Here is a 15,823-nt window from a genome sequence, read left to right on the forward strand (position 1 = left end):
CCTCAGGTGATCCGCCCGCCTCAGCCTTCCAAAGATCTTGGATTACAGGTGTGAGCCACCACACCCGGCTGACTGTAGCTCTTACATTTTTTTCCAGTAACACAAAAATTTGTCCTGCACAGTGGCTCACACCTGTAATCCCAACACTTTGGGAGGCTGAGGTGGGAAGATGGCCTGAGCTCTGGAGTTTGAGACCAGCCTGGGCAGCATAGCAAGAACTCATCTCTACAAAAAAATTTTAAAAAATTAACCAGGCTTGGTGGCACATAACTGTAGTCCTAGCTACTCAGGAGGCTGAGGCAGGAGGATTGTTTGAGTTCAGGAAGTGAAAGCTGCAGTGAACTCTGATCTTGCCACTGCATTCCAGCCTGGGTGACAGTGAGAGACCCTGTCTCAAAAAAAAAAATACATTTTTTTTGAGGAAATATTTTAGTATTTGAAAAACTATTCAATTTAGCAAAGAAGTTGCTCAAAACATGTTTCATGTTTGTTGGAACTTATACCTGGAGAGCTACTGAGTCTCTCTTAACCCAAAGCTCCTGGATCACTCCATGATCTATGAAATTTGCCAGATAAGAAAGTAGAGAAATGGCTGGGTGCAGTGGGTCATGCCTGTGATCCTAGCACTTTGGGAGTCCACAGCAAGAGAATCACTTGAACCCAGGAGTTTGAGACCAGTCTAGGCAACATACTGAAACCCTGTCTCTACAAAAAAAAAAAAAAAAAAATCAACCAGGTGTGGTGAGGCACACCTGTAGTCTTAGTTACTTGGGAGGATTGCTTAAGCCTGGCACGTCAACGCTGCAGTGAGCCATGGTGGTACCACTGCGCTTCAGTTTGGGTGACAGAGACCCTGTCTCCAAAAAAATGGCATTCTAATAAGAGCATGTTCAAAAACGTTTCTTGTGAATGCTTATGGTATGTTTTCAGAATGATGAGAAGTTTCATATGGTATAGAATGGTAAGTGATAATGCTAGAGAGGTTGATTCGGCAAGTATATGAAGGGTTTCAGGATTTTATTCTTTACTTTTAGTTTGGTTGTAAGGGAGGATAGTTAATTAGGGAATAATTGCTTGAAGGTTAAGAATGATGAAACACTTATTGAGCACTGACCTTGTTAGGCACTATTGCTAGGAACTTTCATAGCCTTACTTTAATCCCCATGCCAACCTGGGAGGCAATATCCTGTATTTATAGATAGAGAAATGGAAACTTAGGTAAGCAACTTATCAAAACACCTATTAGGTCTGGTGTGGTGGCTCACGCCTCTAATCCCAGCACTTTGAGAGACCCAGGTTGGCAGGTCTTTTGAGGTCAGGAGCACGATACCAGCTTGGCCAACAGGGTGAAACACTGTCTCTACTAAAAATACAAAAAAAATTAGCTGAGAGTGGTGGTGTGTGCCTGTAGTCCCAGCTACTCAGGAGGCCGAGGCATGAGAATCACTTGAACCTGGGAGGCAGAGTTAACAGTGAGCCGAGATCACAACACTGCACTCCACCTGGGTGACAGAGTGAGATTCTGTCTCAGAAAAAAAAAAAAAAGGTAGGTAGGTGGGAGATGGCCCAGAGACTAAATGAGGTCCTTTTACAGTACTCTGGGGAAAAAAGATGGTGGGGGCCTGAACCAGGACAATGGGAATGGGAGATTGGATTTGAAGAATGTGGTAGACATATTTGCTGACTAGTTTTTTAAAAATTAAAGATGATAGGAGCAGCAGTTTAGGGTTAGGTTTTGGAGATGTATTGGCTTTTGAAAATAGTTTCAGTGCCTGTGGAACAGCGAGGTGATAGTAGGCAGTTGGGAATCTGGAGCTCAGAGAGACCATTGATAGGAATTTGATTTTTTTTTTTTTTTTTCTTTTAGACGAGGTTTCACCATGTTGGTCAGGCTGATCTTGGAACTCCTGACCTCAGGTGATCGCCCACCTTGGCCTCCAAAGTGCTTGTATTACAGGCGTGAGCCACCACGCCTGATCAATAATTTGAATTTTCAACCCTCAGAATAGGTAAAGGCATAGAAGAGTTTGACTTTTCAAAAATTCTGGTAATAAGAATGGCTAACAGTTACTGAATGCTTTGTACAATGTCTAGCATACAATTGTCTTAAATATATATGTTCATTTAATTCTTGTATGCTTGTGAGGTAGAGGTAGTGTAACTATGTCAGTTTTACTGATAAAGACATTAAAGCACAGAAAATGGTAAATAACTTTGCAGAGGCACATGAGATAGGAAAATAGAGCTGGTGTTATAATTCTGCATTGTGGTTCTGGAGAGTGAGAAAAGGACTAAGGAAAAAAATCCCCCAGAAATAACAAAACTTGAAGGATAAAGAGGGAGCAAGTGAAAGATTGAGAAAGATAGTCTGAGTTTTAAAAAGAGAATAAGGAAGGGGCTATTCAGGTTGTGTATTCCTAATTTGAAAATCTGCACTTCCCCAAAGTCTGAAACTGAGTGTCGACATGACACTGAAGATAATGCCCATTGGAGCAGCTTGTATTTTGGATTTTCAGATTAGGGATGCTCAACCAGTATGTATCTACAAATATTCAAAAAATCCGAAAAAAATCTGAAATCTAGAGCATTTCTTATCCCAGGCATTTTAGATAGGGAATACACAGCCTGTATGGCTAAAGCAGTAGGGTAGATAGAGTACACTTACTCAGGCTGCAGAGAGGTAACAGATGACTGCAAATGCTAATGATATCTTGAATAAAAAGCTGCTTTGCTGTTGGAGACTTGAAGGTTTTGATCTCCATACTTCATTCAAAAGACTGCATTTGTTGTTTATCTTTCTGACCTCTTTGCACTTGCATAGTCAATATCTTTCAATCTCTGTGTTGCAAGCCTTACAGAGGTATTAAAAAGCTCTTTTGTTTGCCTAGTATGGGCTGTTTTGGTATAAATTAGACTATATAAAAATGTCTGAAGGCCAGATGTGGTGACTCATACCTGTAATCCCAGCACTTTGGGAGGCCAAGGTGGGGGGATCACGAGGTCAGGAGATCGAGACCATCCTGGCTAACAAGGTGAAACCCTGTCTCTGCTAAAAATACAAAAGATTAGCCAGGCATGGTGGTGCGCGCCTGTAGTCCCAGCTACTCAGGAGCCTAAGGCAGGAGAATGGCTTGAACCCGGAAGGCAGAAGTTACAGTGAGCTGAGATTGCACCACTGCACTCCAGCCTGGGTGACAGAGCAAGACTCTGTCTCAAAAAAAAAAAAAGTCCATAATACAGAGTTGAATATGAAGAATGGCAGCATTCTGATTTTGATGTGGCTAAAAATTGATCCAGAGAGGACTACTGTTTTTCCATGCTTAAACATGTGTAGGACAAGGGCTAGTTGGCAATGCTAGAATCATTTAGTATGTCTTGAAAAGTTTAAACCAAGAATCACTCAATTATAAGCCATTCTGCTTACCTGCCAGAAGTAAGGATTACTTCCATAACAGTTTTAAAACTTTTTTAGCATTGGAATTTTTTTGCATCCAAATGAAACTTTTCTTGGAACCTCATGAAGGACTGATTTTTACATGTTCAACTTCTTTTCTCCCAGAAGATCCCGGAAGCATCTCCCCTGCAAAGCATAATTTGAAACACCGTAGATGACAATGAATTTTTAAAAATGGGAATGATGCATGGAAGATGAGGTAGAGAGATCTGTTTTGAGATGGGAGAAGTATGAGGATTCAGCAAGTTCAGCATCTCTTCTAAAGGTTTTGGGTTATTTAGTCTGGGCTCAGGTGTGGAGAGATGAGGAAGACTTACCCAAGAGGGAGATAGGGAAGGGTTACAGCATTGGCTTTGCCTGCCCTTTTTTTTTTTTTTTCTGTTGTCACCAGCCTGGAGTGCAGTGGCGCCATCTCGACTCACTGCGACCTCTGCCTCCCGGGTTCAAGTGATTCTTCTGCCTCAGCCTCCTGAGTAACTGGGACTACAGGCACACACCAACGTGCACAGCTAATTTTTATATATATATATATTTTAGTAGAGACGGGGTTTCACCATGTTGGCCAGGCTGGTCTCGAACTCCTGACCTCATGATCTGCCCACCTTGGCCTCCCAAAGTGCTGGGATTACAGGCATGAGCCACCATGCCTGGCCAACTTTTGTATTTTTAGTAGAGACAGGGTTTCAACCAAGTTGGCCAGGATCGTCTCCATCTCTTGACCTTGTGATCCTCCTGCCTTGGCTTCTCAAAGTGTTGGGATTACAGGCGTGAGCCATCACACTTGGCCATTGCCTGCCTTTCTTTAAGGGACAGCATGATGAAGGACTGTTTCTGTAGTTCCTTAGGAGTTTTATGTAGAGGAGAAGAAAGACCTTGAATTAGGGCAAACAAAGGTGTTCTCTTCCTACTTTTCTATATTCATCATTGAAATCCTGTAAGTCTTCATATAAGCAAGGAAAAAGTGGCAGCTCAGATCATCTTTCTCTTACACAAAGCAGGTAACAGTTTAAATTTGCATGCTGCTGCCACCTCCTGGACCAAATTCTAGTTCCAACGCGCCCGATAAATAGTGCCCTAATGCTTTTCATCCCTTGCTGAATAAACAGATAGCCCCTTGTTGAACTGATTTAACTCCAGTTAGCCATTGGGAAAGAGATCAAGGAATTATGATATATCAAATGAAACATTCTAGGGTTAGCATATATTAAATTACTAACTGACAGTGTGAGACCAAGTGTAGAATAGTAAGACCAGTTAGAGCTAAACAGGACATTTTTATGGAAGACTTAATTTGAATTGGGTCTGAAAGGATGGGTAGGAAAAGACAGAAAGATGAAGAAAATGGCCAATCCCCTGTGTGAATTGTTGGATATAGAGCGAGAAGGGACAGGTGCAGCAGTTGTTCTAATTTCCAACTCATTTGCAGTTGATATTGCAATTTCTGGTGGGGTTTTTTTTTTTTAGACAGAGTCTCGCTCTGTTGCCAGGCTGGAGTGCAGTGACGTGATCTCGGCTCACTGTGACTTCCGCTTCTCAGGTTTAAGCAATTCTCCTGTCTCAGCCTCCCGAGTAGCTGGGACTACAGGCGTGCGCCACCATGCCCAGCTAATTTTTGTATTTTTTATTAGAGATGGGGTTTCACCATGTTGTCCAGGATGGTCTCGATCTCTTGACCTCATGATCCACCTGCCTAGGCCTCCCAGAGTGCTGGGATTACAGACGTGAGCCACTGCACCTGGCCAATTTCTGGTGGTTCTTATGAGATGTTCAGTAGTCTGCCTACTGCATATGTCAGAATTCAGATTTTGCCGCTATCACTTGGTGTACTACATGAAGCCATTTTAAAAGATAGACTCTTCGTGTGAGTTGTTTTTTTTTTTTTTTTTTTTTTTTTTTTTGAGTAAGATGTGGATAACATAGAACTTAAGTGTTTGCATGTAAAAATCTTGCAGTGCGCAAAGTATAAATATTTGCAAGTTTTGCCTTTGTTTTTATTGTAAAATGTAACCAAATTATAAAACGTGTAGAAAATGAAAGAAATTTCCCACAATTCGTGTACTACAGCAAAACTATTGGTGTTTTTTCTTCTCATCTTTACCTATGTAATTAGTTTATACAGTTTAATCATCTTGAATATAGTGTTCTTTTCATCCTCTTAGTGCTTTAGGTATAATGTTTACCCATATTTAGGCATTTGCTGGTTATGTAGTTATGTATGTATTAGGCACTTGTCATATATCCTCAATCTCTTGTAATAATCCTGTAAAATAGTGAAGATTATCTTCATCTTGTAGAGACTTGAGATTCAATAAGGAAAAACTAGACCACTACCTAGAAAGTAGAACTGGAATTTGTTTTGCTACAAGGCTCTTTTTGTCTTTAGGCCATGCTATATCTTCATATTTATTACGTAAAATTGGTAACTGGCTGGGCATGGTGGTTTGCACCTATAAACCACTTAGGATCACTTGAGCCTAGGAGTTGGAGACTAGAATGGGCAACAAATAATAAAAAGAAATTAGCCGGGTGTGGTGGCATGCACCTGTGGCCCCAGCTATTTGGGAGGCTGAGGTGGAAGGATGGTCTGAGCCCAGGAAGTTGAGGCTGCAGTGAACTAGGATTGTACCACTGCACCCTACTGTGTGGGCAACAGAGACCCTGTCTCCAAAAAAAATACATATATATGTATATAATTTGCTAACTGTATTTTAGTATCTGCTAATGCCTGTAGCCAGTCACCTTTGTGGACATATGAAGAGAATATAATTAGTTGAGACATAAATATTTTAAGCAGTTAAGTTTTAATTTTCCCATCACAAGTTTCAAAATGGAGTGAATTGGAACTACTCTACATGATCTCCATGACCGTTTGGTGAAGCTTGTAAAAGTTGCTGCTAATTACAGGCAGCAGGAATAAGGAAGAGTGCAAACGGTTCTGGATAATGCACACCGACAGGTTGTAAGTGGGACTGTTTTAGTCTACCCCACTGTCATTTTATACATGAATTACAGGGTTACCTCACTTTAGTGGCAGAGCTAGAATTAGAGCCCAGACAAATTCTTGGCTAATTCATAGTTATTGCAAAAGTTAATTTAGTTAGGGTCGGTGGGCCTGCACAGTGGTGAGGAGAGGAATGTGGTAGACCTGGACACGAGAGTTTCAATATATAGATTCAAAAAAATGGCCTGATTTAAAACAACTTTTGAGTCACCTGGAAAGTTAAAAAAATATATTGATAACCTACGTTCTACTTATAGACTTACATTGGGAATCTTATTTAGTAAGCCCTATAATCTTATTTAGTAAGCTTATTTCTTTTATTTCTTTTTTTTTGGGGAAATCCTAACCACTCAGTAGGTATTTATTATAGGATTAGAAATGACTAGGCTGGGTGTGGTGGCTCACGCCTGTAATCCCAGCACTTTGGGAGGCTGAGGTGGGTGGATAACGAGGTCAAGAGATGGAGACCATCCTGGTCAACGTGGTGAAATCTTGTCTCTACTAAAAATACAAAAATTAGCTGGAGATGGTGGTGGTTTGCACCTGTAGTCTCAGCTACCTGGGAGGCTGAGGCAGGAGAATTGCTTGAACAGGGGAGGCAGAGATCTTGAGCTGAGATCACGCCACTGCACTCCAGCCTGGTGACAGAGTGAGACTCCGTCTCAAAAAAAAAAAAAAAGATTGAAGAGAAGTTTTTCAGTTAGTACAAAAAGTGCCCTCTGGAAGTCTTTACGTTGAGATTCTTGTCCTCCCTTGCCTACTGAATGAGCATCTTTGGAGGCAAGGCCTCTAAGCATTCTATATTATCAGTTGGGTTACTGATAATATAGGTTTTGGGTTTCTTTCAAGGTTCATGGGGGGCATAGGAAAAACTAGTTCAGACCTATATAGATTTAATTTTGTGGGAGGGATAAACATCAGATTTTAATGTTAATATAATTATATCCAAGTAAATATGAATATGCCTCAGTTGTGTTTTATGGCCCACTTAAAAGTGAAGGGAGAGGGATGACAGAAAAGTGGAGGGAAGTGGAGGGATGGTGGTAGAACAGTGCAGTAGTAAGTAGAAAAGGATATTAAGCTTAAGTAGAGGAAAGCCAAATAGAGTTACTATATGTATTATATGAAGAAATTGTATATGTACAGACAACATTGCTACCTTATGGCTTTTCATTTATTTCCTCTAGAGACCGACTTTTCTGTTTATTTTTGAGACTAGAGTTTAGCTCTACTGGCCAGGCTGGAGTGCAGTGGCGCGATCCCACCTCACCGCAGCCTTCTCCTCCCTGGTTCAAGCTATTCTCCAGCCTCAGCCTCCCAAATAGCTGGGACTAAAAGCACGCACCACCACACTTGGCTAGTTTTTACATTTTTAGTAGAGATGGGATTTCACGGTATTGGCCAGGCCTGTTTTGAACTACTGACAAGTGATTCACCCACCTCGGCCTCCCAAAGTGCTGGGATTACAGGCATGAGCCACTGCACCCGGCCAAATTTTCTATTTTTTTTTTTTTTTTTAAGACAGAGTCTTACTTTGTCAACAGGTGCCAAGCTGGAGTGCAGTGGCTCGATCTCAGCTCACTGCAACCTCCGCCTCCCGGGTTCAAGCAGTTCTCCTGCCTCAGCCTCCTGGGGAAGCTGGGACTACAGGCGGATGTCACCACGCCCAGCTAATTTTTTTTTGTAGTTTTAGTAGAGATGGGGTTTCACCATGTTGGCCAGGATGGTCTCGATCTCTTGACCTCATGATTCCCCTGCCTCGGCCTCCCAAAGTGCTGGGATTACAGGCATGTGCCACGGCATCCGGCCAGGTTTTCTATTTTATAATCAGATTTAAAGTGAGGAGGGGCTAAGGTGGCAGAGCGAGACTCCGTCTCAAAAAAAAAAAAAAATGCTGAGGGCAGTGGCTCACGCCTGTAATGCCAGCACTCTGGGAGGGCGAGGCAGGTGGATCACCTGAGGTCAGGAGTTTGAGACCACCCTGGCCAACAAGGCGACCCCATCTCTACTAAAAACAAAAAATTAGCCGGGCCTGCTGGCAGGTCCCTATATTCCCAGCTACTTGGGAGACTGAGGTGAGAATTGCTTGAACCCTGGAGGTGGAGGTTGCAGTGAGCCGAGTTCTTGCCATTGCATTCCAGCCTGGGCAACAACAGTGAAACTCCATCTCAGAAAAGAAAACAAAAACGCATTGGGATTTATTTCAGGGAAAACGTAAGTATTGTCGGATTTTGAAATCCATCTCCCTAGGGAAAGAGGACAGGCTGGAATGCAGTGGTACGATCTTGGCTCACTGCAACTTCCAGCTCCCAGGTTCAAGCCATTCTCCTGCCTCAGCCTCCTGAATAGCTAGGATGATAGGTGTGTGCCACCACGCCCGGCTAATTTTTGTATTCTCAGTAGAGACAGGGTTTCACCATGTTGGCCAGGATGATCTCAGTCTCTTGACCTTGTGATCTGCCTGCCTCAGCCCTGCAAAGTGCTGGGATTACAGGTGTGAACCACTGCACTGGGCCTACAGTATTAACTGTAAACACAGTGTTGTACAGCAGATCTCTAGAACATGAAACATATGGAAATATTCTATAGAGACCAGGCATGGTGACTCACGCCTGTAATCCCAGCACTTTGCCTGGGCTTCTGTTTTTGTTTTTTTTTTTTTTTTTTTTTGGAAGATGAGGTTTTCAGGCTGAAGTACAGTGGCTATTCACAGCTGTGATCATAGCTCATTACAGACTCAAATTCCTGGACTCCGGTGATCCTTTTGGTTCAGCATCCTGAGTAGCTGGGACTGAACAAGGTACAAGTCCTCTGTGCCTGATTTAAATTTATCTTCATCTGTCATGTAGGTTGGGGTGCAGTGGTGCAATCTCGGCTCACTGCAACCTCCTGCCTCAGCCTCCCCAGTAGCTGGGACTATAGGTGTGTGCCGGCACACCGGCTAATTTTTATATTTTTTTTTGTAGAGATTAGGTTTTGCCATGTTGCCCAGGCAGGTTTTGAATGCTGGCCTCAAGTGATCCGTCTGCCTTGGCTTCATAAAGTGCTAAGATACAGGCACGAGCCACTGCACCCAGCCTATTATTAAACATTAAAGTTTTATTAAATGTTGCACCCAGCCTATTATTAAACATTAAAGTTTTATTAAATGTTAAGCATAACTTAGTGCACCCAATTTTTTTGCAGAAGGAATAAATACATTTCTTCCCTTCCCCTCAGTTTTATGTTTTGAAATACATTAAAATAATTTTTTTTTGAGAGACAGGTTCTCTGTTACCCAGGCTGCCAGGCTGGAATGTAGTGGTGGCATCATATAGCTCACTGTAACCTCCAATTCCTGGGTTCAGGCTTTTCTCCCACCTCAGCCTCGCAAGTAGCTAGGATTTCAGGCATACTCCACCACACCCAGCTAAGTTAAAAAAATTTTTTTTGTAGAGACAGGATCTCACTATGTTGCTGAAGGCTGGTCTTGAACTCCTGGCTTCAAACACTTCCCCTGCCTCAGCTTCCCAAAGTGTGAGCAGCAGATGTGAGCTATCATGCCGGGCCTTGGAATAATTTCAAATTTACTCTTCCACATTTTGCCACATTTGCTTTATCATTTGTATGTTTTTGAAAATGTGTATATACTATGTTTTCCTGAGCCATTGAGAGTTAAGGTCTAGACATCATATCTTTTCTCCTAGGTATTTTGCTGTGTAGTTCCCAGAACAAAGACATGCAGTTACATAACCACAGTGCATTTATCAAAATCAGAAAATATAATTGACACAATATTTTTACCCACAGATCTTATTCATTATTCAGACTTTTATCAGTTGTCTTAATGTCCTTGATAGCGTTTCTTTTTGTGGTCTGGGTTCCAGTCCATGAACATTTGGAGACTATGGTTTACATCTCCTAAGCGTTTTGTTGTTTTGAAATAGGGTCTCATTCTGTTGTCTAGGCCAGAGTGCAGTGTTATGATCACAGCTCACTGCTGTCTCGCATCTCCCAGGCTCAAGTCATTTCCCAAGTTGCTGGGACTACAGGTGCATGCCACTACACCCAGCTGAGTTTTTAAAGTTTTTTGTATTTGTAAGACATGGGGGCCGGGTGCGGTGGCTCACAGCACTTTGGGAGGCCGAGGCGGGTGGATCACAAGGTCAAGAGATCGAGACCATCCTGGTCAACATGGTGAAACCCCGTCTCTACTAAAAATACAAAAAAAATTAGCTGGGCATGGTGGCGCGTGCCCGTAATCCCAGCTACTCAGGAGGCTGAGGCAGGAGAATTGCCTGAACCCAGGTGGCGGAGATTGCAGTTAGCCTAGATAGTGCCATTGCACTCCAGCCTGGGTAACAAGAGCAAAATTCCATCTCAAAAAAAAAAAAAGACATGGGTTTTGCCATGTTGCCCAGGCTGGTCTTGAACTCCTGTGCTCAAGCTATCCGCCAGCTTCTGCTTCCCAAAATGCTAGGATTTCAGGAGTGAGCTATTGTGCCTAGCCCTGTTAAGTCAGGCTTCACTGGTTTCAAGTGAGGTTGTATCCTTAGTGCATCATACTGGGAGGTACAAGATGTCTGTTTATGTCATTACTGATAATGTTAACTTTGGTCACTTTGTGTAAGGTGTTGTCCACCAGGTTCTCCACTTAATGTTTTTGTGTTTTTTTTAATATGTGGGAAAATAGTTTGACACTATGTAAATAACTCCTCATCAAACTTTCTCCCTTTAATTCTAGCATTGATTGATAATTCTTGCTTGATTCAAGTATAACTGTGATAGGAGTTTACTTATTAATTTTTGTTTTCTTTTGGTTCGTGTTCTCTGATGAAGTTGCATACTTATCATTAATATTATTTAATACTCAAGTCACAGATATGGCCAATGGGCGGGAGGCCCTTCAAGAAGGATTCTACTGTGCCCCAGATTCCCACTCCAATCTATATACTTTTCTTTCTCTCGCTCTTTTTTTTTTTTTTTTTTGAGACGGAGTCTCGCGCTGTCACCAGGCTGAAGTGCAGTGGCACAATCTCAGCTCATTGCAATCTCTGCCTCCTGGGTTCAAGCAGTTCTCCTCTCTCAGCTTTCCGAGTAGCTGGGACTATAGGCGCACACCGCCATGCCCAGCTAAGTTTTTGTACTTTAGTAGAGATGGGGTTTCACCATGTTGGCCAGGATGGTCTCGATCTCCTGACCTTGTGATCTGCCCACTTTGGACTCCCAAAGTGCTGGGATTACAGGTGTGAGCCACTGGTGCCCAGATTTTTTTTTTTTTTTTTTTTTTTTAAAGATGAGGGTCTTACTTTGTCATCCAGACTGGAGTATAGTGGTGTGATCAGCGCTCACTACAGCCTTGACCTCCTGGGCTTAAGTCATCCTCCCACCTCAGCCTCTCAAGTAGCTGGGACCACAGACACATGCCACCACCATGCTTGGCTAATAAAAATTTTTTTTGTAGAGACAGGGTCTCCATATGTTGGCCAGGCTGGTCTTGAACTCCTGGACTCAAGCAGTCTATCTGCCTTGGCCTCCGAAAGTGTTGGGATTACAGGTGTGAGCCACCACTCCTGACTGTCTTGGTATTGCTGTATAGTTAAAATACAGAAAGTTTGACTTTTGAAGCAATATTGAACATAGGTATTTGTGAGACTTAAAATTGCACATTATAAAGAGGAACAGATTTGGTATAACAGTGCTGTAGTAAGTATAATTACATGATGCTGTTCTGAATTTTTCTTTTTTTAAAATTTTGTGTGTGTGCTGAATATTCTTGACTTTTAAATGCTAGTAAGCATATTGACTAACTTAAATATAATAAACATGTTAGGAAAAAGCACATCTGTCCGAGCAGTGATAGAATCTGTTTCTAATTCAGTGTTACAATTTAGGACAAATAATTTATTGTTTGCATTTCTGGGGTTACATTAAGAAATAATAGGCAGAATTTTATGTAGAAGTCAATCTTAGCCTGTTATCCACTGCTAAACTTGTAAGAAGTTTTTGAGTGAAGTTGGTTGAAGACTTGTTCTTCGCTTTCTGCTTTTTGATCTAGTTGGGACTACTATTACATGAAACTAGACTGAATTTAGTTTAAGTGTGGATGTAGGGTTAAGGGAAAGACATTGAAAGTGGTAGTGGTTATGGATGTTTCAAAGAAGGAAGGGATTTTGAACTGTACCTTGAAGGACAGAAGGAGAAGAGACAAAAATTACTGGCTTAAAGAATAATAAAAGCAAGAGGAATGAGATTTAATCAAGAAATTCATCTCAGTCCAGATTTCCTGAGGCCAAAAGTAGATGCTGATCAGTATTAGATGAGAGGTTATATAAATTGTATCCATATGGGTTATGAAAGATAAAATCGGGTAAATGAGTTTGAAATCAACGTCAGCAAGATGCTTTTGACTTTATAGCCTAGGGTAAATTAAAAAAAAAAAATTGACTTCAACCTCAGATTTTTTTTTTCTTCCCTCACATCTTGAGGTTTTTATTTATTTTTTTAAGAGACAAGGTCTCAGCGCTGCCATCCAGGCTGGAGTACAGTGGTGGCATCGTCATAGCTAGGACTACATGCATGCACCATAAGTGGTAGTTGCTATTTTTAGTAGAAACCATGCTGACATAGAGCCATGGTTACCACAGGGTAAATGGGAAGAAATGTGTAAGTTCAGGCCTGTGTGCCACTGACCACTTAATGCTTTTGCTTTTAACAGCCATGTGAATCTAGTAATTTACATGAAAAAAAATTCTTTAATTAAAAAAATTAAAAAATTTATTGAAGGGGTAGAATTTAAAGAATTCTGTACATGAGGTAATATGTGAAATGGAAGAATTTAGGGTCAGTTTCTGAAAGACTCAAACAGTGATTCTTAAGAAAATGAGTGTGGCTCACGCCTGAAATCTTAGCAATTTAGGAGGCCAAGGTGGGTGGATCACTTGAGGTCAGGAGTTCGAGACCAGCCTGGCCAACATGGTGAAACCTCATCTCTACTAAAAAGACAAAAATTATCTGGGCATGGTGGCAGGCATCTGTAATCCCAGCTACTCAGGAGGCTGAGGCAGGAGAATTGCTTGAACCCTGCAGGTGGAGGTTGCAGTGAGCCAAGATCTTACCATTGCACTCAGCCTGGGCAACAAGAGTGAAACTCTTTCTCAGAAAAGAAAACAAAAAAGCATTGGGATTTATTTCAGGGAAAACTTAAGTATTGTCAGATTTTGAAATCCGTCTCCCTAGGGAAAGAGGCCAGTTATGTGGGGTGTTTTTTTTTTTTCTTCCCATCTGTGGACTAAGGGCTTTCTATATGTCAGCTCATTAATTTTCTTTAACCTTGTGAGAGATTTATCTTCACTTTACAGAAAAGGAAATTGAAGGCTTATGAATATGTCCAAGGCCTTGGAACTAGTTTGGGATTTGAATTTAGGTCAGTCTGACTCTTAACAGTCTTCTAGTGTTCTATGTATGTATGCTGCTTCCCTTTATCTGACCAGTCATGTGTGCTTGGATTACTTCCATTAGGCCCATATTTTTGGGGGGACTGACAACAAAGTATTAATTCAAACAGTGTAATAGGAAAGCATGCAGTGAATTTTCAAGTCAAAAGTAATTTTGCATTAGGATGTTTGAATGTTACTATTTTGGTTCAGAAGAAAGTAAAAGCCGGTTTTTCTTTGTGGGGAATGTTCTGCTTCGAATAATTAATTTTCTGATAATTCTAAATAATTAAATTTCTCTTGAGTTACTCTGTGAAGTTTTAAAATTCATAAGCAAGCATGTTAATTTTTGACTAACCATTTCAACTTTCTTCTTCCCTCTGTAGGAACGTCAAGGTCGTGGGAAATAAAAGGCAGTTCTACACAGACTGCAGCAACGGTTGCATCTGCACATCCTAAGAGGAAAAAATGACCTTCAAGAGAATTAGGACTTTTTTCTTAATTTCACTGACTTCAGAGACGATTGCAGACTTGCAGTTTAAGTATTGGAATTTCACAAAAGACATAGGACTTAACTGGAAAATGAAAAAAAAAAGAAAAAGAAAAAACTAAACAAAAAATCCCTCTAGGTAGTTTAGGTGAAAAATGTCCCTTTTATTTTGGCTTTGGTTGTGATTTCAGAGCATAATGCTTTGTTTTTTTTGTCTTTTTACTATGTTTTTCGGATTTTTAAGTCCGTAAGTGCATACAGTTTTCTCTAATTTTTAAACCCTTTCCTCCTCCCATTTTGACATTTGCACTTGGAGAACACTTGCGTTGTGAAGGTTTTGGGCATCCACCCCAGAAAGTGGGAGTTTGATTTTACCCTTCCGAACTGGAAGAACATTTTTATGAAGAATTTTTGTCTAGGAGAATTTAACAGTGTTACCCAAGGTTGTGTCTTTAAGGGTGGTTCATTTTCTCTGACCCTTTGTTACTCAAAGTACTAGGAGTCCTAAGAAATGTTCTGTTCTTGTACATTATACTGATTAAGTCAGGATTAATTTGATTTCAAAGCTAAGAACAGTGGTAAAAACTTGTTTACAGAAATGCATTTTGGAAGAGAAAAATATTGTAAAACGTGTAGTGAATGTTTCTTCAGTTTCTTGTTCAACCAATGAGGAAAGGGCATTGCCTTTCTTTTTACCATTAATCACTTCTCAATAAACGTGAGATCCTGTTGAGCATCACTTCTAGGACCATTTAGTATTATTTGAGTCTGTTGTATTTTGTGAATTATTTGGAGTGTAAGGAGTTATAAGAGGTGAGACTCTTAAAACTCTAATTTTAGAGAGTTTGTGCTAAGAATAAACACTTCAGGCTTGCTTTGTACCCAGGGCTGGTTAACCATGACCTCTGCAAAAGAAGGTGGGCCAATATTGATAATGCTTTATTTCTGGATACTTCGCAGAGAATGTAGAGTCATTGCTAAATCATTTGTTCAACAAATATTAAGACTATTAGGCACTATGCTTAACTACATGGAATCTGGCCAGCTATCTTAGATGTAGAGGAAGTAGAGCCCAGGAATAAGTGTTTAATCTGAAATAAGATTTTATTTTTACTTATTTATTTTTAAAATAATAGGGACGGGATCTCGCTATGTTGCCCAGGCTGGAGTGCAGTGGCTGTTCACAGGCACTGTCCCACTACTGATCATGGGAGTTTTGACCTGCTCCGGTTCACTCCTCCTTAGGCAACCTGCTGGTCCCCCGCTTCCGGGAGGTCACCATATTGATGCTGAACTTAGTGTGGACACCCAATCGGCATAGCGCACTACAGCCCAGAACTCCTGGGCTCGAGAGATCCTCCAGCCTCAGCCTCCCGAATAGCTGGGACTACAGGCACGTGCTGCCACGCCCGGCTGAAATAAGGTTTTAGACAGTATTCCACATGGATGCAGGTCCCCTCAAT

At 41.3% G+C, this 15,823-nt stretch overlaps 1 protein-coding gene across 1 annotated transcript in view; it reads left to right on the top strand.

The window, feature by feature from the left end:
- The window catches only part of YTHDF2 (YTH N6-methyladenosine RNA binding protein F2), a 31,829-nt gene extending 16,730 nt beyond the window's left edge, over positions 1-15,099 (top strand). The window contains exon 5 of the mRNA XM_012440008.2: positions 14,257-15,099. Coding sequence (XP_012295431.2) covers positions 14,257-14,280 — 24 coding nt within the window. The 3' untranslated portion in view covers positions 14,281-15,099. The remainder of the gene's footprint in view (positions 1-14,256) is intronic.
- Positions 15,100-15,823: the final 724 nt, after the last annotated feature.

The sequence above is a fragment of the Aotus nancymaae genome, unplaced genomic scaffold, assembly GCF_030222135.1.
Source record: "Aotus nancymaae isolate 86718 unplaced genomic scaffold, 86718_ANA_hifiasm-v0.15.2.pri h1tg000053l, whole genome shotgun sequence".
Taxonomy (NCBI): domain Eukaryota; kingdom Metazoa; phylum Chordata; class Mammalia; order Primates; family Aotidae; genus Aotus; species Aotus nancymaae.